The sequence below is a fragment of the Chaetodon trifascialis genome, chromosome 10, assembly GCF_039877785.1.
Source record: "Chaetodon trifascialis isolate fChaTrf1 chromosome 10, fChaTrf1.hap1, whole genome shotgun sequence".
Classification (NCBI taxonomy): domain Eukaryota; kingdom Metazoa; phylum Chordata; class Actinopteri; order Chaetodontiformes; family Chaetodontidae; genus Chaetodon; species Chaetodon trifascialis.
This window is the reverse complement of record NC_092065.1, coordinates 5568974-5591856: the sequence shown is the minus strand read 5'-3', so window position 1 is coordinate 5591856 and position 22883 is coordinate 5568974. Positions and strand designations below refer to the sequence as shown.

The 22883-nt window shown below is 41.6% G+C and overlaps 2 protein-coding genes across 2 annotated transcripts in view; both read right to left on the bottom strand.

Moving 5' to 3' along the window:
- Window positions 1-22883, bottom strand: part of LOC139337241 (uncharacterized oxidoreductase YjmC-like) — a 297202-nt gene that overhangs the window by 181837 nt on the left and 92482 nt on the right. The gene's annotated exons all lie outside the window — the stretch shown is intronic.
- hmg20a (high mobility group 20A) lies at window positions 8278-21908 on the bottom strand. Its single transcript, XM_070973015.1, has 9 exons — window positions 21830-21908; window positions 19507-19596; window positions 19158-19367; window positions 17752-17884; window positions 16745-16782; window positions 15298-15373; window positions 14355-14570; window positions 11741-11873; window positions 8278-11496 (listed from the first exon to the last, which is right to left on the bottom strand). Exons 2-9 carry the CDS (start codon window positions 19570-19572, stop codon window positions 11493-11495), a joined length of 876 nt encoding a protein of 291 aa, XP_070829116.1. The 5' UTR covers window positions 19573-19596; window positions 21830-21908; the 3' UTR covers window positions 8278-11492.

The following is a 22883-nucleotide window of genomic DNA, read 5'->3' as shown; positions in this document are numbered from 1 at the left end:
CTAATCTTTCTAACCAACAGAAACACCTTTCATGCCAATTCAGAAGGCGAGGGAACAGATTTTTAACATCTCACTGCACTGCCACTTCATGACCGGCTTCAAGGCCTATGAGTCATCAGTGACACTCCTTAAAGAGCCTATTGTAATGGAAAAAGTAATTTGTGTCACATTTGTTATCTCTTCAAACGCGCCGGTTTAATAGAGCAGATCAATACCACAGAGGAACGTCTGCGACAGGTAAACAGAAAGGTGAGAGGGAAAATAAAATACTGTGACTGCTGAACAGCTGCCATAAAATAAGATACGTCATGAAATGTTCTGGTAATTTACGTGTATATCCTACAACTGCCAAATGTTATCTATGTCAGTCTTGGACACTGTGAATTACAAAACCTCTCACAGCCCTGTGAAACAGAAAGATCGAGATCAACACAAAACACTATCTTCCTTTTGCTCACCACGAAGAATGCCAGGTATGTTCTCAATTCAGAAACGTAGGAAACAATCCAACAAATATTTGTCCCACATACTTTGGGGACAGGCATCCGCAGGGCCCTTTATCAGAAGGCACATCTGAAATCTCTGCAAATCCGCCTCCCCATCCGCTTTAAACAGGTGAAGAAGTAACAATGTCAGGCGCCTTTGTTGACACTGTCAACTCAGGAGTGGTAATCAAAACACAAGCAAGGAGCAAGTAAAAACAAGAACTGACAGTCCCACATGAATGCACGAAGAACATCTCATTTATCAAGAGCCCAAGATGGTTTAGAGTGGGCTGAGGTTTACAGTCGTAATGTACTTCAACTTTCACAAGCCTGAACTTGTGACACCGAAACTGAAGAATGTTTCACTTTCACAAACATATTCTTCACATAAACAGAAGGGAACAACACATATCTGCAGAAGTAAAAAAGATATCGTGAACTGCAAGCAGGATTTGACTGATACAGAGTTTTGGAGTGCAATACTGATGTTCCTGACAATATTTTGTATATCTTTCAACCCACATGCTCACATCCAGAGACCGGCACTGGCAACCCACCTTTGGATCGGGGTCTGACCCACAAGTGTGATGCCATTTTGTAGAAAAGGAGGCTAAAACTAGATGAGCAATTAGCTGGCTGGTATATACAGCGCCATGTTGTGCCCTCCACTGCTCACTGTCAAACTCTTGCACCGAGAACTGAAATGACTGGTCAATTAAGCAATTAGTCAATTGTCAAGCGAGAACGCCAAACATTCACTGTTTCCAGCATGTCAAATGTAGGAATTTGGCTTCCATATACATGACAGAAAACAGACTGTCTTCAGGTTTTGGACTCGAGGGTAGGACAATTTCTTTAAAGCCATTGCTGCGAAAATGATGCAGTTTTTTTCCAAGCCTGTCCTGAACAACAAAACAGAACTTTTAGTGTCGTCCTTGCATGCGTACTGGTGCTCACCTCTGAATAACGACAATAATAACCACATTTTAGACAATAATGCACCCTATCGTTAAACTGACTTCACAATCCGATTTAATCCGAAAATATCACATTTAAAACATGTTCACATCTCTCCTACAACCTCAAATTTGCACATTTACATGCCTACATTCAAAATTTAATGTCTGTCATCACTCAGAGCCTCCATGCTTGATCTCCATTTTTAGGTGGCACTAATCGGCAAGTTAGAAAAGCATTTTTAATAGGAAATTATTACTGATACTGGTACATTTTCTGTGCTATTTAACACTGAAGGCTATAAAATAAGCCCCCCTTTCGATTTACAGGGGCGCTAATGTTCAAACTATGCCTCCAATAAAATTATTCCTAGTATGGAAGCCTGGTGTAATGTAGACAGCGGCTCATTTATGTTCCACGCTCGCTCACACATGTCCCACTCTGGAGTCTGGTGTAAATGGCTTGCCATGAAGATAAATGTGGGTGATCAGTTTCAGCCTCATGTTAGGAACCACAGGCTGAAGACAGGTCTTTGATGGGAAATGCGGACAAGGCGGGATGATCCTTTACACCTGTTTATATGGAGGGTGGAGGAAATTCCAGGAATTAACTCCACCTTGAAGTGCTGAATTCTTTTGCAATACCCAATCAAGCAATTCAAATCTGCTGGAGAGGAAACGGTTTGATTTATTTCTTTATGAGGCACATCAGCCTCACTATTATGGCCATTAAATGTAGTCTTAGCCTGATGACAGTGCGATGAGTTTATTGATAAATGTGTTGTTGCTGTATATAAACCCTCCTAGCTGCAACAATGCTGGTAGCAGTAAAGAAAATCCTCTCGTCTTTCAAATGTTCACGACTTTAAGATATGAACATTCAGGGTGATGAACTATCTCTCAAATAAAACCATGTCCCACCGGTCCCCTCTGAAAGACCCCCGTCTGGTCGTCGGTGAAGTTAACCGCCGCCTATCCCATTTTGTAAACACTGGGAAGATGTCCTCTGGTGCGGGCTCGTTTCCACACCAGGTGCACTCTCAGCAAACTTTTGAGGGGAAACCCGACACGAGTAGCATCACTTTCCAGAACAAACGGAGCTGTTCCCCGGTCAATTCGCCCTCACTCAACCTCTGACAGCAGCGGCTAGTCGAGCTGCGTCGTTACGAAGGCAGCGCGCAGTCAGTTATTAGCCCTCATTCAATTCAGAGACGTTACGACGGCTAGCAAACTTCTCCGCCGTCTTCGCATCTCTGCACGCGGACTGCGCACATTTTACATGTGGCGCAAACGCAACTCACAAAGCCGTTAGCTTCTTCGTAAAGACGCGACATTCCCCCCTGCTGTACAAACTTGGCAGCCGAAGGAAACTGACGAGACTTGTGGCTGAGACACTTTCAATTTAGGGCAAAAGGAGCCCTTAGCTAACTTTTCCGTACCTTTCAGGCGCCGAATGTCTCCCCGTCGATACTACCACTTCTTGGCGGCCATAAATCCCGGCTTGGACAAGGTGGTCCTCGGCAGGAAGAGCGGCAATCCGAGCGTGTGTGGACCTGAACTCTTGGCGGAGCCAGTGATTTTTCGCACTCGGCTCCTCTCTGCGTGGCTCCGGTAACAGCCGCTGCAGTTTTTTCCATAAGCTGACGCGGGAGCGAGCGCGCTGGGATACTGGGCAGGCCGGGAGAGCTGCGTGAACGCGCACAAGAGACACCAAAGAGTCCGCAGAAGTCGATCAGCTTGTTCTGCGTATTGGACAAAACATTACTGTGTTGTCCAGTTAGGAGATAAGAGTTTACAGCTTCATCTTCTGTTCAAGTTCAAAATACTGATTGGTTGAGTGCAGTGGTGGAATGTGAGTACATTTACTCAAGTACTACTTGAGTACAAGTTTGAGGTAACTTACTTGTACTTTGTGCAACTTTATACTTCTGCTCTACATATACTGCGTCTCAGAGGCAAATTAAACCTTTTACTCCACTGCATTTGTCTGATAAGTACTCACTGAGTACTTATCAGACTGAGATGAAAGTTTTCCTCCTTCCCGTAGTGAAAGCCATGCATCTGTAAATTTGGTGATTTTTAATTTTTCTAATAAACTGATTGATTGAGTATTCCTTTATTGGATGTGAAAATCCTGCTACTTATGAAGTTAAATAAAGTAGTTAAAAACCTCTTGAATAAGATGGAAAATGCATTGTCACAAAGCTGAAAACAGGGCTGTTTTTCTCATGAAAAGTTGGCTTTTTAGAGATGCATAGTTCTCACATGATCTTATAGAATCTGATGCATTGCTGTAGATTAAACTACCTAACAGGGTGTAGTTAAAATGGTCTTTCCAAATTGTTTTCGTGGCAAATACATCTTCAGCTACAGGTGCAATTATAATCATAGCTGCATTGATTTAGGTTTAGACATCCTTGATATTATATATCAAGGAGTACTCACTGAGTACTTATCAGACTGAGATGAAAGTTTTCCTCCTTCCCGTAGTGAAAGCCATGCATCTGTAAATTTGGTGATTTTTAATTTTTCTAATAAACTGATTGATTGAGTATTCCTTTATTGGATGTGAAAATCCTGCTACTTATGAAGTTAAATAAAGTAGTTAAAAACCTCTTGAATAAGATGGAAAATGCATTGTCACAAAGCTGAAAACAGGGCTGTTTTTCTCATGAAAAGTTGGCTTTTTAGAGATGCATAGTTCTCACATGATCTTATAGAATCTGATGCATTGCTGTAGATTAAACTACCTAACAGGGTGTAGTTAAAATGGTCTTTCCAAATTGTTTTCGTGGCAAATACATCTTCAGCTACAGGTGCAATTATAATCATAGCTGCATTGATTTAGGTTTAGACATCCTTGATATTATATATTACACCTGTGTGTTTCCCACACTGACGAGCCAAAATGTATGCCAAGAAAAAGATCAAGCCTATATTAAATTTAATATTCAATTAGTTGGCTCTAACATCTAATTTCTTTTTTAAAAACATGAGCTGCAAATAAAATGTCATATGATAAGATATACTACTGTTCCCACGCCAAATAAATTCTCTTGTTACAACAGCAGAATAAAAAAGGAGGAGTAGAAAACAAGTAGAATAGACAATAAAAAAGATACAAAATAAAATCAATTATAGAGGCTATGTACAATATATACAAATGAGTATAAAAACTATTGCCTTGTGTAGAATGGCTCAATTTCACATTGGAATAATTAAACATATAGTGTGTTTGGGTCATTGCACAGTAAACTGCAAAGGATAAGGTGCACAGGTGTAATGGATATTAGCCTTTGATGACATAAATAATGGAATAGTGCAATAAGTAAGTCGGTCATGGATGATTACAGTACAGAGACTCTGGTCAGACATCTTTTATGGACAGTAGGCTTCATTGACTGGTGGTAGAAAGTGTAATTATGAAGTGCTTGAGCAGTATCTACATTTGTGTCACTTCTCCTCTGCCACACATCAGAGGGAAACATTTAACTTTTTACCTCACTATATGTATTTGACAGCTAAAGTTATTTTGCAGATGAAGATTTCCACGTACAAACTCGTGATGCATTTATTGAATATGATGCATCTTTAGGTTAAACTATCCAGCAGCAGTGGGTAAAAACAGCTTTACCTCGACCAGCTCCATACACTTTTTCAAATGCTTCTTATATATAAAGGTGACAGTTGTAGAAATGAAGCTCTGAAACCAATCTGCATAACGAGTTGTTTGACTGAAGTTTAAAAAAAAAAAGACTTTTATTTAAATAAATAAATAAAAAAAAAAAAAAAAAACGCCTGTCAATGACCTGGTTCGTCTCAATGCATTTTTATTCTAGGATAATATTTATACTTGCTGTCACATTTGTTTATCACGGCTCTCTTTCCATTAACGCCTGTGAAGAAAAGCCACCTTCCCTGATGGTAAAATCTGAGGCCACACTTCAAAGCAAAAGTGATTTCAAGCAGCTCTGCTAATTCCAAACCGTGTCTGCGTGCAGAAGCCAGCTGACAGCAGGAGGACGCACACAGATGTGCGGTGCAAAGCCACGGCGAGTGTGCGCATCACAGACTTATTAAAACGCGTTGAGAGCAGTCAGCGCGACGTGACGCTTCTCATGAAGGATAATGACCGTTACAGAGGAAATCCCCTCCTCTCCTGCTGCCTTCAGGTGCAGTTGGAAATATTAACGTCGCAATTAAAAGCTACGTTCACATAAAAAACACAAAGTGAGTGGTGAGTGTGACTGTAAAACTATTTTTTTTCCTACAGTAATATATACGGATACTGTTTGGCTCAGGATAACAAAAGAGTATATGTAATAAAACGAACTTTAGTTTTATGTTAATGCTTTTATTAAACTGCACCCACTTTGGAGAAGCTTTGACATTTGCCTCTCTGTAGAGTGTCCAGTTAAGAAAACCAGTAACTTGTATGTTTCAGCCATTACCAATAGTTTAACCGGATGACAGAGTTTATGAGGAGAACCTGAAGGCAACATGAGTATGGGAAGAAGAGGAGGAGCTGAGCCTTAGGTTGACATGTGGGGATGACTCAAGTTTTTTACAAATTCCAAGCATTGTTTCCTCCTCCTCCCTGCCCCAGTCCGGGGCACCGAGGCCAAGGATTTTCCAGGGCTGGGGGAGACGGAGCGGATGATGGATCAGCGGAGAGGAAGGATGACTCGCTTTTTCCTCTTTCGCTTTTTTAAGAGCCATTCTCTCATTCTCCAGCTGAATAAATAGGACTCACAGGGGTGTTGTGCACTCATGAGATATCTCTCTGGGTTTTGTATCATTTGCCTGCACCCCTCACCTGCAGCTGAGCCCATGCTTGTCTTTAGAGACTCTTTAGAGATGGAGCAGCAGATGAAGTTAGAGGAGACAATGAAACTAACCCCACTGGGATATTGCTCATTTTAAGAGGTTTACTTTTGCATTATTTGCTGGGGCAGTTCATCCAGATAGCCCTTCTCTCAGTATTTAGGTGTATTAAAATATGCTCAAAAAATAATGAAGCCTAAAAGAGTGACTGTCGATTTTTAATTACATTTCAATATTCTATCTAATTTTATTACAAATTCAGTGTAAAGGCTCATGTTTAAATCACTGTTTTTTTAGTGACTGAATAAATTAAAGACTTAAATGTGAAATGAAAAGATTCTAAACTGAATGTAAACTGAGTAAATTCTTTGTAACAGATCCCATAAGGAAGCTGTGTGTAAGAGAGTGTGTAAGTAAAAGAAAAATAGCATGATTCATTATTTGTTTGGAGCATCGCGGACAGGAAACTGCTAAGTTAAGGTAAAGTCAAAACTTTACCTTGAAGTCTTTTGTTTCGTGATGATTTATATACAGCAGGTTTCCAAAAGTGCCTGAGTCAAGATCATTTTGGAAGACTTGGAGATGGTGAGGAAGCAGGGCTGTAAAGCCACCTGTGACCCAAACCACATCCTTCACAAAGTCCAGGTTTCCAAACTGTAAGATGAATATAAACTCCCCTTAGTTACACTATCAATCAAACTACTGAACAGTAAGACATAAAGTGTGTGCCGGTGGGCGACGTTACCGCTCTTATTGAGGGGGATGTGCAATATCTTTGCTCAGGAAATCTGTGCAATATTCCTTTTTGTGTATGTAGATCTGTATGTGACACTGTGGCCTGATTTGAAATGTTCGCTATATCAATGTTCGCGTGATGTCCAAGACAAATTTCTCCCAGGGAGGACAATAAAGGCTCCTCTATCTTCAATGCTCTCACATACTTCTGCCTGTATGACCAAATCATTTTGATATAACTGAATGAGTTGCCAGTAAAGTAAGTCATTATGTGCATCCAATATGACACTGGCTGCTATATGACTCTGTTTTGCTCTCTAGCTCCAATGAAGCAAACATTTTATTGTCAAACATGTCACATCCTTTTAGAAAATAATCAATATTCAACACTTTTGAGGAATACTTAATGTTGAGGAAATTAAATTGAGGTGAAATCCTGGCAGCAGTGAGGTCATTTGTGAGTTAGCATCCCAGTCACTCTTTACCCAAAGGGTGTTAATGCAAACCAGTCACGTACAGCGCAGGCAATCCACCACCGCATGACATGTTCACCACCCTTCATGACATTATCAGTAGAGTGTGCGCCATCACAAAATACTGATACGCTTCTTAGATGGAGCTCAGGGCCCAGAGATCTGAGCGAGATAGGTGGTGTGAGTCACCTGGAACAGACACAGTGAGGTTTGAAGCAACTCACATCAGCAACAGAGCTGAAAGTAACAACATTGTCCCTGATGATGGAATGAAGGCAAACACTTCTCTTCCCTATTATGGAAATATGAGGAGCTGACAGACCTCACCGGAGAGCCTCAGTAAAGCATCATTGTCATAGCAGCATGCTTTGCTCAGATTGTGCTTGAAGGAAATCATTTCTCTCCCTTTGCTTTCATGAGAACTCATTTCCATTATAGCATTAAGGAGTCATTCTACCAGGAATCATGGGTTAAAACCTTTGTTACGGCAAGTCTTTGTCCAGCTTAAATATCTGTGAGCAAACCGCAGAAGACGAGCTAGACCTGAGTTGCAGGGAAGCTGTTCTGCAGCTGACTGTAATGTCTGACCTGAATGTCCCGTTAGGGAAATCAACAGTCAAAGAATGATAAAAACGTTTGCACTGGACATGTGTTTCTCCTTTGAGCCTGTTAGGAGAGGAATATCCCGGTGATCCAAAATGAATTATTTGAGATCATCACAACGCGGGTTGAATAATAGAGCATCCCACTCAGAAAGAAGTAGTTTAACCTCTTGCCCCAGAAACTGGAATCAACAGCGGCTTTCAGCAGTGACTCACTGGACTGAATACTTTTATTGATTGAATAAAGAGGGGCATTTTGTGCCATCAGAAAACAAAGACAAAATCAATCACTGTTCATTTCGCTCTAGATGATAAAAAAGATTTCCCAGAACGTTTAACGGCCCACATAATCAAGCAAAGTCACATTGTCGACTGCTTCGACTACGCCTGAGCACACCAACAAAAGGTAGCTAATTTGGACCATAATAGTGCTAACAGAAACCATTCAGGACATCGAGCCTGCTCGGTGCCAATTCAGCACATGACGCCTGACTCATCCTCTCTGCTCTGAGTCACTCCCTCCCTCCTCTGGTCCAGGATCTGCGGCTCGCTGTGGGAGTTGGCTCCTCTCTTCTAATGTCAGCCCACCAGTCCACTCCACAGGCAGGATGCAGACATGGCCCTACTGGGGAGGAAGGGGCTGTTTTTATTTCACCAGGTCTGCCTCTGAGAAGAAAAAGATGGTGTGACGGTGGTGTAGCGAGAGGGCAAGCAAAGAGACGTCATGATGGACTGGAGCGCCGCCACGCTGCTTTGACAATTCTGTCAACAGACAGGGAATTTCTGCTTTATTTGATGTGGCAGCAGACAAATTGGCTGTTTGGAGTTGGGTGAGTGAGTTGGTCAGCATCTGGACTTAAACTCAAGGTAAGATGCGATAACAAGGTATGAGCCATTAGTTTTCACCATTCGTTCTCCTTTCCCCATTTGTGTTGTTTTTTTACAGCTTTGGGCCAACATCAAAGCCCAAAAAAAGGCTCTAGCTAAGCTCATTATACAAATGAGCTTTGGGGCCTTCGGCACACAGCGAGCGATGAACATGTGAAAGATGATCCCAGAAGTTAAAAGGTAAACAACTCTAATAAGGAAGTGAGTGTCTCAGTGGTCACAGAAGCACCACTGGATGTAGTTTATGTCTCGTAGTACATCTAACACACACACAAGCTCGGATTTCTTCTTCTTTCTTTCTATGTTTTTAGTCACATCAGCGGCATGGCTCTGAGGACTGCTGGTGGACCGCATTGGTCTATGTCTTTAATAAATGGATGGACTGCCATAAAATACTGGACATTCAAGGTCCACAGAGGATGAATCGCAATTTCTTTGGTGATTCTGACATTTCTTCTACTTCCTGCTTCAACAGCTTTTGCATGAAGATTGGTATGGATATTCATAGTGTACAGTGCCACCATAAGAAATAAATGTCACTTATTTTGAAATGGTCCAACATCATTTAGATTGGAGCAAACTCTGGACATTCATAGTTGCCAGATGACGTACTGATTGATGTTGATTTCTAATAACCATCATAAGGTAAAACTTTTCATTAGTATAATACTTTGGTTTATGACCAAATGTCTGCAAAATTAGAAACAGCCCATCATCCTCAGGCCTACCCTGTGTGTATGGTGCTCTGTGAGCATTCTAAAAGGGTGAATATGATAAACAGTATACCTAAACATGACTGTGTTAACATGGTCATTGTGAACATGTTAGCATGTTGACGTCACATCACAGACATAGCTGTGGACTCTTGACAAAGCACAAATTTGTCCAGCCTTTTTTTTTTGTGCAAATCTATTGCTCGTTTTCCTTTAACAATAAAATACAGAGCAATAGTTATTACCAAAACAAGCCAGCATCTGATCAGCTTCCAGGTTGTAAATTTCAGACTTTCATGGCACGTTTCATACTGCACAGGAGACATGGACCTTTGCAGCGTGCATGTAACACAGAAACAGAGATTCCCCCAATGTCCACAATCAGCATCACAGCAGTCAGCGACTATGTATTATTAGTTCACTGTATAAACCAACATGCTCTCCTGTGGGAACAGAACATCTGCTGGGCTCATTGTTGGATTTAACACTGTAACACATGCGGCCATTGTCGACAGGAAGTCTCAGCTGGCAAGGAGGAAATGGGCATCAGTGAATGGAAACAGGAAGGGCTCATAATATCAAGTGAGAAACAAATACAGTACTTTGTTATCAACTTCATAGTTCAGATCCAAGCTAATTGGCCAACTCCTGATCATAGGAAGAGGAACACATTTAAAATGTCAAAGCAATTCGCACTATAAATTAGATTTACTAAAAGGGATTCATGGCGGACTCATCTACAGTCATTTTGTTCCTCATTTATTATCCTCTGGACTAAAAAGACGATGAGTGGGGAAAATGCTCAAACATGATACAGTAGGTTATTTTCTCCTGAAGCTGTGTGCAGCTCGGTGCCTGTGTACAAGCCATCTCCTCTTCCAGATTCCAGTAAATTACAGCAGAGTGGCTCAATTAACTTCACCAATCAAAATCGTCTTGACTCCACACCTCCTGTAAGTAAATAAGGTCAGGCGCTGACAGAGCACATTTTCAAACAGCGTTATATTGCAGCAGATTAGTCATATAGTTCTATTCTATATAGCAGATTGATTTAAAAACTAGGCTGTTAGAAGTCAACAGTTCTGCATAATGCACCAAATCAAAAACGGGTTTAAAAATTTTTAGACACATCATCAAAGACAGATGGTTTCAACACTTATCAGCGGCTGTTATATAAACTGCACCAACTTTGACATCGACTGAATGAGCTGAAAAAAGGAATCTAGGGCACTGGTGCCTACTGATTTTCATTTCAATGCAAACATATTCCCAGTATGTCATGAACCTATCCAAACAAACTCACATGATGTAAATACGTTTATTGAAAACACAAACACTTTTTCACACGGGGAAAATAAATGGCACATTTCTCTTCAACAGCACGATAAAAGAAAGTCGGCTCAACAGCATCTCTTGGATGTGATAAATACAAACTCACTGACACGTTTTTCTTTGATCAGAACATGGTTGATAATGATTTAGATATTGTCGTGGAAGCATTTGCTATAGATGGACGGTGAAGACAGAACAGGAGCAACGAGTGACAGAGAACCGTTTCATGTCCTCCCATCTCATTCTTTTATAAAACAAACTACAGCTATATCAATAAAGTATGAACAAAATGTAAAAAAAAAATAATAAATAAATATGAGAAGCTACATCACCTTCACCTAAGTCACCTTAGCAGAGTAATAAAAGATGTTTTGAAATCAACTGGGATGACAGATCGACGAGGAGATTCACCGTGGCCAAGGAGCCGCAACCACTGAATGTCACTGTGAATCTCAATCCATCAAATCCGTTGGACTTGGTCCAATTATCTAGGGCAAAAGACAGCAGAAGACACTCGTAATTCTGCTCAAACAACTGAGCAAGCTCTTGAATAGATGAACTTTGAGGTGAAATTGGTGAAACTGAGACAGACACCTCCTTTTAGGCACTGCTAACTTGTGATTTGTACTTTATTATTGTTTACATTTCACCCATCAGCCAATTACAAATAAACAAGCGGTGATAACCCAAAGCCATCAGTTGCAAATCTAAATTCTAAAGAGCAGCTCGTACCTGTCCAGGCGGTTGACCACGTCTCTCACGGTGTTGATGAGAGTCTCGTGTTCTTGGGGGTTACTGACAATGATGCTGTGGAGCTTCTTCATGTAGGAGTCAATGGTGTCAAGAGTGGGCGTCTCTCCACTGGCTGCATGGCAACAAGTACATGATGTCAGAAATGAGGGGCTTGTGATTGTTTTTAAAGTGGGCGACGTTCACAGGACAAGACAAACCTTTAAAGGATGCACGTTATTAGCTGCTAAATATGTCAATCAATGGGCAACGGCATTAGGCTGCAACTGATACCTTGTCTTTCATATTTAACCAATGCTTTTTAACTGTTTTGACGTCTTCCTAACTACTGCTTTAATTAGCCTTTATGTTTCCAGCTATTCCATGTTTGGACATCGACTAAGTGGTGGCAGGGGTGACCACTGAACGCCAAGGGCAGAAATCACTACATGACAACACCAATCAGAACATGACTGATCCGAGAACAACAACACCGGCCACGACTCGTCACTGCTGATGTTTTTGCTGCAAGGAGCATCAAAGGATGTCTCCAGACTGGGTCAAAGAGTCAAAGAGTCTTGCTGGCAGCAGACAAGAGCAATCATCAGCCCTGATATTTCTGGCTTTTTTATTCTGAGGGTTGTTGTAGTTCAAATGTGTCAAAACAATGTTATCAAAACCATCAGACTGCGAGAGCTGCAAAAAAAAAAGTCTAGAAACCTAAAAATATAGAATATTGAGCCTAGTATCTCAAGTTAACACTTCTATCTAACCTATCTAAAGTGAGTTTATTAATGGAAATAAATCAATTTATATTAATTTATTGTCACTTTCTCCTGAACAGAAAGTGCCACAGAGTTTGGCTGAGTCCAGGTCTAAGTGGATTTTGCCATCATCTTTCACTGTCAAGCTCTTATGAAACAATTCCAGCGGTGTTGAGTCAATTTGTGCTGTTTGAGTGAGCTTGAGTGAGTGAACTTCAAACAGGTGTGAAGAAAACTGCAGAAGACCTGTGCGTGTGAGCTCAACTCTGGTTCTGCATGTGCATAAAACAAGTGTGAACAAAGAAGGACCACATGCCTTTAGTTTAAATAACGTTAAAATGAAGAAGGCTTCAGAGCCTGACATGCACGGCCAGTCTATGAAAGAACAGCAGGTGCTTCCACTGTACAATCTGTTTAAGTATAGATCTCTGCAGGAGGAGCGACGCTGGAGTTCAAAGCACAGTAAATACACGGTGGGTGTATGAGCACACCTACATCATTATTTATGTCTCACCACCTTAAACTATGACTCTGGAACCAATAGCTTACTACAGCATTTGTGTTTGTGTCTAGGGATGGATTACTGGTATGGGATATCAAGTCAATAGTGGTTTATAATGTGCATTGATCAATGTCAGCAAAAAGTCCAAAGCCACACTGCACGCTCTCAGAAATAAAAGCAAAGCAAAATCATGTTATTTTTCCACACACAGCAGAATGTTGATTAATAAAGAAGTATATTTCATTTTTGTCCAAGATCCCCCAAAATTAATGGTCCAAGTCTACTGTCGTAATAGAAGAGACAAGATCTCTTTATCAGCAAATATCTGACAAACTTCTGAGGCTGCAGAAATTCCGATTTAGTCATCTGGGATAGTGCTGAGTCATTTGTCTTATTTTTACTGAAACTAAAGAAAAACACAAGATCATTTTGTCTAAAAAAGCAGGATTTTGAGACTAAGGTCGCTTTCACACCAGAGCTGTTTGGTCTGCTTTAAATGGACCAGAGTTCGTTTCCACAGATAGTCTGCTTTGTTTGGGCAGGTGTGAAAGCTCATCCAAACTCTGGTGCGGACCAAACAAGCAAACTCTGGTCCGCCTGAAAACGTGGGTCTCGGTTCGCTTGTAAGTGAACCCTGGTTCGGTTCGTATGCAGTGTGAAAGCTCACCGGACCAAACACAGGACCAAATGTACGTAGTGACGCTATACACAGTGCATACACATGCTAAAATACAACGTATCTCATCTGTATTTATAATATAGCTTGATTCTGCATCTCTATTTGCAGCTCATTAGTCCTTATGTGAATGTTTACTGTCGCTATGGGAAAAAGTGACTGCTGACATTAGCAGTTGCTAGCTAGCTTAGCTCACTTGTCTGAACAACAATAACCCATAAATTCACAATTTGGCATATTTATACAAAATCAAATCACAACTACCAACAGTCACAGTCCTTAAACTCTGAGCTCATACGCTGTCACATGTTAGATCGTCAAAGTTAGAAAAATAACAGAATCAATCCCTGACAAGCTACGATAGCATTATAGGAACAGTTGTGTTCACTGTTGTTTTTCCGGGCTGGGAGGGAGGGATTTCCCCTCCTACTTTGTCCAATCGACGAGCGCCCCTTTCAACCACGTGATGCTGCTCAGAAAGTTCGGTGTGCTTTAGAAATCACAGTGTGAAAGCAGAACCGAAACTAGTGATAAATGCAACGATGTTGCGACTTTCAGCTCCCCAATCGAACCGAGTCCGCTTGATCAGGTGTGAAAACGACCTAATTTACTTGTTACGTGGACTTTTGCTGTGGGTTTGGAAGTGGGATTATCACAGAAATGACTGGTTCTCACCTGGCAGAGGCACGGAGGAGAAGCTGGAGGTGAGCGCCTGGCGGAGGGTCTCCAGGTGTTGGTGGAGGAGCCCGTTGCGTCCCCTCTCTTGCATCACGTCGCCCTCTAGCCTCTCCACCGCGCCGCGCATGCTCTCCACGTGTTTCTGCAGTGCTGCGTTGCGCTCTTCATACTCCATGTTGGTCTTACGAAGCTGTCGCATCTCAGCTTCACGTGCTGCGGAGGAATACGCAAACATGCTTATTATAACCAATTACTGGACATCCTTTCAGACAACGCTCGAGATTTTTACTGTACATAAATGCAGTTATATTCAGGAACGCTTCCATCTTGCACCTTTTCACACTCAACTGGCACAATAGATGCCATCAGCGGAGTCTTGTGATTGGTTTGCTCGCTCCACAGGAAAGCACCTTTTGTCAGACACACCTAACCTTTTACGTGCTTGTCTCTGCAACGTTACTGCTTTCATTAACAATACAGCCGTATCAGCAATTTCCCTGAAACGTTAGCAGGTCTTGAGGTGGGAAAGTGGCAGTGCAGATTTCCCTGAATATCAATCCCTAGTCCCACTCACACATGACCCCATGCTGGAAATGTTCCTGAACATTTCAGTGGCAGACCGCATGTGTGACAGGGGATAGAGACACCGAAACACATGTGGATCACAGAAGTCCAGAAAGACGATACGGCGAGACACAACAGTTGGTGCCATCATCAATTTTTTATTTGCAGAGAGAGGTGTGTTCCTAAGTTTAGAGCATCGCTAAGTTCGGTGGACTGTGAAACTATTCCGGGATGATGGAGCGCTATAAAACAAAGTTCTCTTGAGATAGCAGAGGAATGTGTTTGGAAACAGACAGATGGAGGCTTAAAAAAGTCGCAGCATACCAACTACAATGTATTTCTCAACGAGATAGCCGGAAGTGTTCGAGCTCTTTACCTTTGCTGTGGTTGAGAAACTCCTCTGTGAAGATTGGTATGTCAAACACTGTTCTGTCCTTCCCTTCTGCATCCTTCTGTTGAAAGCCAGAGACAGTAAGAGGGAAGGAGATGAGCTGAACAGTGGAAACATTTGGCCACACAGACTGACAGCGAGAGGGGGTCGTTTATCTAGCTGGGCAGTAGGTGGGCGGGTAATTGATTTCATACCTGGCCACAGGGGAAATACAGTGATACAGTTTAAGAAATGAGAAAGGAGAAGTAATTTCATCAACAGTGCTGCTAAGATATCAAAGTCCCTGAAAAGGTTTGCAATCCATTTGCAATAATAATGTGTTTCACAATAGCAGCAAAAAATACAGGGCAGATTTCACTTATTCCCTCCTCTGAAAGAACGCTTCATGCTGAATCCTGCGTCCTTTGACATCCAGAGGAGAAACACTGGCATTCCCACAGGAATGCTCATGTCGATAGTCACCTTGGCCACGACCCTTCAGGGGTACACTATCAGACTTACACAGGAAACCTTGTAATTACATGCAGAATTTAATAAAAATGAATTACACATAAAGTCGTTTGGATCACAAACACAAGCACGCCACCAAAGCGGATTAACACGGCTTTAGTGATGCAACAATAAGCACTTAAAGTGTAGTGCAAGGGGGGGAGACTAACACACTCTGGCCGCGATAACACACACTCAGAATGAATGAAATAAGTGACCTGTTCACACTTTTGAGAGTTTTTGATGGGAAATGTTTCAGACTCAAAACCAGCCTTTACAATTCATGCTGAGCATTTCTGCAGACATTGTGAGGACACTGTCATTTGAACTCAACTCATGTGTTCAGTGTGTTGCTACACTCGTGAATCTGTTTGTTTTTGCAGTCGCACTTCCCTACGAGGCAGGAAACTTCATGTGTCTGGAAGTTAAAGGTCACCATGACATTCTTCATAAGCACAATGAAACAAACAACAGCAGGATTCACTCATGGCTAAACCAGGGAAGATCTTCTCTCATTTCACTGTCTCTCACACACACACACACACACACACACACACACACACACACACACACACACACACACACACACACACACACACACACACACACACACACACACACACACACACACACAATGAGACTTGTATTTCTTCTGTTGAACACTAGGATGTGGTGCTCTGACAGTTTGTGTCACACCTGTCTACAGTTCAATACTGCGTGCACTGTCTAAAATGAATGCTGACTGTGTGTAATGTGTGTCTTCCACTGTCCCCGTGATATGTCTCACAACAGTCATTCTGTTTACATCTCGTTCTTTACAGGAATTGTGAAACAAAATGATATTGCAATAGTTAGAGGCGGGGTTCTTCACTTAATTACAGATGATATTTACTTCTTAAGGAAGGTGACTGTGAGTGTGATCGGGCAGGAAAGAGTTACTGACCTCGTGAAGAGCCTCACTGGCGACCTGGTGCCCACCATCTGGAAAGGAAGGAAAGAATAAAGACAGCAGATGATTCATGTTTCCCCCAGCGCAGCATGCCTTTACTACACCGTAAACTGACAGAATGAATCAAAGTAATCAAAAAAATCACGTCTGCCATCACCATTGTGAATCATCTGAAAAGAGGCCGTTGGCAGAGCCGTTTGGCTTCTCTCAAAAGTTTTTGCCGAGGCAGAGCTGTTTATGTCATCAGCATTTTGAACATTTAAACTTATCCACAGTAACATAATAGGAACAAATAATGCGGACCATGTGTTGTGTGATCGCAGCAACGGCTCCTCTGGCCTCCAGCTGAACTCATAACCTGAACTGCGACGTCAAACTCGAAAGTGTCTCATTTTCATTTCCACATTTCCATCAACCAGACAAAGGAAACAATGACTAAACTAATAATGGAACTTAATCAAATTCTGTAGTAACATATTGCAGATATTTTTAGGATGAGCAGCCTATTGTGAAATTAGGTTTGTCTGTTTGTGCCATGATCTCCTGACATCCCGTTTCACATTTAAGCAGCAACACAGAAGCATCAGGAGTTTCCTAACAAACCAGTGTCTTCGTCTTGAAGTCACAAAGCAGCTCATTTCGAGGTTTGATGCCTTGCTCCTGAGCAACTTTATGCTCAAAACCATTAAAACTTCCATTCGATAACTTATTGTTAGTAATAAGAATTGTAAAAAGAAAACAGACCACACAACCATAATCATATAACGCTCTGACTGATTAGTGCATTGTATGACATTCATTACAGATTCATTCATTCATAAGTCAACCAGTCAGGGTAGGAATTCTCCACCAAACATAATACCTGTTTTCTCCAAATGTCACCTGACATACAGAGTCTGTGATTTGAACTACTGCTTAAACAGTGCCTCAAAATAACGGCGGGCTAAATTCCAGGCTGGCTGGTTTCGGTGCTTGATGCTGCGTTTCTAACCAGATCTCACCTCCCCTGTGCCGTTTGCCCTTCTGCTTCTCCTGGACCTTCCTGGTGAAATGCTTGTAGGCCTCTGTCTTCTGGTACTTCTCCAGCTCCCGCATGTAGCGCTCCTTATCTCGCTCTGCCTCATCCAAGTACCGCTGCAGGGAGAGGAAAGAAAGGTGAGAAGAGCATGGGAGACTCAGCCAAAAAGGAGGGAAATGAGATTTGGCCAAACAGGCTGAAGGAGGATTGTGGGGGAGACGGTACAATGATGAGTGGGAATAATTATTCCTAATCAGGATTAGTTCCTTTCAAAAGACAGAAAAATCAGTCATTAAGAACCTCAACGATTGTGATGAAAAATGCATCTTTTAATATAATTAGTTTAGAAATTAGAGAAGGCACTAATAAGAGCATGTTCATGCAAAGACCTTGTCCCATGATGCTGCCACATCTGTTTAAGCTTTAAACTCTGTGTGAAACAATAACGAGGTTGCATTATGCTAAATGCACAGTTTAAAAATGGTCCATTAAAGGTTTCTAAAAGACAGAATTCGACATCATAACATAAATATGACTTCTTTCAGATTCATTAATGAGATGTTGAGGTAACTTAAAGGCAGCTGAAACTGATTAGGATCCTGTGGATCTATGTCCTGGCATGTTTTAAAGAGGGTATCCAAGTTTTCCCTGGTAGAAGCACAGTGGTATAACTGGTATTTTTGCAGTGGACTGGCACTGCCTGAACGCGACAGTCATAATGTCTCTATCACCAAGCAGCTTTATCCATTGTTATCGCTTCCTGCTATTCTTGCATCACAGTTGAGGGCATACCTAGGATACAATACAAGATGCGATCAAAATACAGCAATAATATCTGTAAAGTGGTGTCAAACAGCTACCAAGTATAGTCATGTGTAAGTCAGTGTTTTGTCAGCTTCAACACAGTGACACTGTAGACCTCACGGGCTTTTGTTCCAACACTCCCTTTGTGCACAGTGAAAAACAGACAGCGTGTTTAATCTGGCTGGGGACAGTCTTAAGTGTTGCATGTGTTGGCATGTTGCAGATGAATATTTCAGTCCAGTCCTTTGGGCCACTGTTGGTACAACTGCCTGCTGAAAGCCAAAAGCAATGACAATTAAAAATCCACCACCCTGCTAACCAAAAACCTGAACAGATTTTTCTGCAGGCTGCTCCAGCCTCTGCTCTCTTTGTTTTTGACCACTGCTTCCTCAAAGCCTGGATCACCCTGGTTATTCACTATTGCGGCATTAATCTATATGAATACTTAGGACTTTAAGCACTCTGCAGGTCATCTTAAACAGAGCAACATACAACACGTAAAGGAAAGAAATGCAGAACATCAACACATTTTTGCTCACAGCTGTGTTCTCAATGTGTAATCCTGTCTGGAACTTCTTCACTGACCTGCTTCTCCTCGGGGGGCAGCTTGCTCCACTCGTTGCCCAGCATCCTCGTAATCTCTGGAAAGGGCACGTCTGGACGCTCCGCCCGTAGCTGTTCCCGTCTGTCGTTCATGAAGCGAACGTAGCCCGTTAGGGGGGCCTTGGGTGCATTGCTGTCCTTCATTGGCTTCTTCCTCTTCCTCCCCTTGGTCCAGCTGCCACGTCGGGGCTTCTGCAAGATAAGAAAAACAGATATGTTTTGAAGGTTCAGGTAGCAATTCCCCATGATATATGCTGGCAGGACATTCTTGGGACTTGAATTGGAAAAACTGAAAAATATGTCATTTGATATCCCCGTGTTCAGCTCCTACCTCATCTCCATTTCTCTGGCTGTTGTTTTCGGCGTTGGCTCCAGGAGAGCCAGTCTGCTCATCCATGACTTCTACAACTGCAGTGGACACCTGGAGGAAACCAGTGGGAGATTTAGAAAAGGAAACGTCGAATACCGCCATGGTAAGGGCTACAAACCTAACTGGTGTTAATATGAGACCTGGAAAGGTCAGTGATTGATTGATTAAGTAATTTAAAAAAAAAAAAAAAAATGGGGGCACATATCAGTGGGTTAAACATTTTCAGACAGGGTGGGACTGGGGCGTGGAGTACTGTCACCAGGGATGCTGCCCAGCAAGGAAATAGAGAGCAGACTGCTCCTTCTGCAGGGGTATTGCCTTTTCTGCTTTTCATCCAAACTCCTCCCAGTCCTGGCTCCATACCTCCTCTTGGCTGGCCACATTTCCTCTAATAGAAATGTCTTACTGCTATCAATCACTATTGAGAAAACAATTTAAAAAAACACACCATCTCCACTCCTCAGAACTTAATGTAGCCTGTTTTCAACAGAAGGAAGTAGTGTTATGGTACTGCCTCGCAATTAGAGATAAGAGAATAATGCCTACAAGCCAAACAGCTCTCTGTTAAGAAAAGTTCCCTGGCTGAACTTCTGGTCAAAGACTTGGTAGTCCAAACATCATTGTTAGAAAGCCTGTTTGCTCGTGTTAAATGCTACCTTGAAATCAAACTACTTGGAAAAAAAAGTCACATATGTTTTTTAAAGGGACAAAAATAACTGAGAACATCTCATTAAAAAATATGCTGACCCAAAGTATGTGTGGGCAAACAGCCCAGGTTTAGCTCTGAAAATAGGTACAACATTACTGTGTTTTAATCTTTGACCTCTAAACCACTATGTGGGTAGTGACCCTCAATATCCTTGATGTGGTTTCTGCCCCCTCCCCCACCACTAAAAACTGTGGAATAAGTCACAGAGGAATTAGCCAGTTACCATCAAAAAGTCCACTTTCAAAGAGAATATGTTGGGGATATTCCCCCGACAGTTTAAGTAAGCAGGATTTTTCTGTCAAACAATTCTATGATGCCTGAAACTGGTTCTTAGTAACAACAATAAATGCCTTCATCACAGACACTGCCAAACAAGAGGAGCACGGTCTGTGCGTCCCCTGTTCTGTAAAGCTCATTTGACCAAGGACAAACTCTACATGCAGGAACTTGCAGGTAAGGCTTTAAGATGCTGAGGTCCTGCAACAAAAACAAAAGCTAACAAAAAGCATAAAAATTACTGTATTGATCTCTCTGAGCTTCTTGACGAGCCTGAGGAATAAATGCTATACTGCAGTGCCCTCTCCTGGAGGAAAGCACAACATGCATGATTCAAATAGAAATTGCATGAAGTTTTCCCTGTACTGAATAATATAACATTTCACCATGTGTGACAAAGTGTGAGGTTTCATAGTGTAACTTTTCACACGGTGGAAACTTTTTTTGAAACCTAAAAAAAATCACTTTGCATATTTAAATAGTATATAACTACTGCACATAAGAGTATTAAAATGACATTATTCCAAACTATGACTCTGAAGCCAAGTTAACCTCAATACAAGGGAACCAGGGCCAACCTAGACTTAGAACCGGGTTATCCCTGAGTTTTTCAAACCTTAAAAATAGCTAAATAGCACTACATACTACAAAAGATTGTTCTGTTAGCATTTAGCGTTTTCTGTGATGTGTGGTACATATGCTTCAGTATGAGCACTGAAGCGCTGCTTCGGCTGACATTACTGTCAAGCTAATGTTAACTTACATTCATGAAAGCAAGTGCTGTAGTCACTGTGTTCAAATATTACCACATTGGCCAGTGAGTGGTCAATATCACATTTATTTCAGCTGGTTATGTGTAACGTTGAACTGAAATCTAATCAAAATTCATACAAACCGTATGGCCAGCTGGCACTGTTACTGGCTAGCATCGGTTATGTTCACTTACACAGGCTAACGATGACGCTAACAGCAACGGCATATGAAACGCGGTTTTCAACACCACTACCTATTGCTGCACGGCCGCTGAATGTCTGTTTATCATGTCGACTAACGTTAACTTTAACAGTCAAAGTTACATTGAACTTATCGGCATCAGAAATAATGGTCTAACGCTAGCATATTTGAGTGTTGAGCTAATTACTAGCTAGCTGTGCCGCTTGCTAGCGTTAGCAAGCTGTGAACTAACAAATGGGCAGCTAACGTTCTGCTTTCGTTATGCTAACTTGTCAAGATACCATCGGAGACATTCTTAAAAGAAATATCTAACGTGTATATAGTAAAACCAGACAATGAACAGACCTTAGATAACGTAATCCGTAGCTGTAATTGACCTGTCTAAATGATTTTCCTAATCAAAACAATACAGCAGACTCTGCATAGAATCTTACCGGATAGACAAGCATCTAAGGTTATACTGCCTTGCAAAAGGCTTTTATTTCTGTCTGTATATTTTAATATATTTATCGGATTTATGTTTGTGCTTTGTCAGATGTGAGAATAGCGAGGAAATATATCTGATCACAGACACTCTGAACTCTGGCAAATGGTAAGAAATGTAATATGTTTACTATAACAAGATTCAGCTCACACAGACACACATCATATACCAGGTACACAGCAAATCCAGCTATATTATAAAAAAAAAAGGTTCTTCATCTGATATCTTCACACGTCAATGGAAACAAACACAAAGAAAAGGCAAATTACTGTAATCTTAGACTGTCGAGCTGCTCTAGACAGTCTAGTTCTGTGCTCACCCTTTCTTCGTGTACGTTTGAGAATGTTATTCGGGGCGTTGCTTCCCCCTAATGTTCATCTTACGTATTACACTTCCTAAACGTATGTCCAACATTTTCAGAGTTAATTCCCTTGACAAATTTGAGGCTTTATTTATTAGACATACAAGTAGGCTACGCATCAGGGCTTGTAAGTATTAACTGGATGAGGATGAGGAAATCTTTCATCAACTCTGGACTTTTGTAGGTCACTTAGACAAAATGATGCTGGCAGCAGAGCTGGCTCGTGTTCAATTTTTTTTTTGTGTGTGCTTTGTAGGGCATCCCTGCCTTTGTAGCAACTGCAACTTGTAATGCTGCCATCACCCCTTTTTCAGTGTCTTCTCCTCTCAGCAACTGAGTGAGTATCTGAGCTCTGCCGGCACCACACACATACAGACAACTCACCAGCAGCAATATTTACAGTGCTGGCAACCCTGGGGTACAATCAACTTCTACAAACAATCAGATCATCATATTGCACTGAGTATCCCCCATGCATTGATAAACAGTTGTATTCATTTGAGAAAAATACACAAACTCTGCTCTACTGCTTGCGGGAACCATCCCTTTTAGTG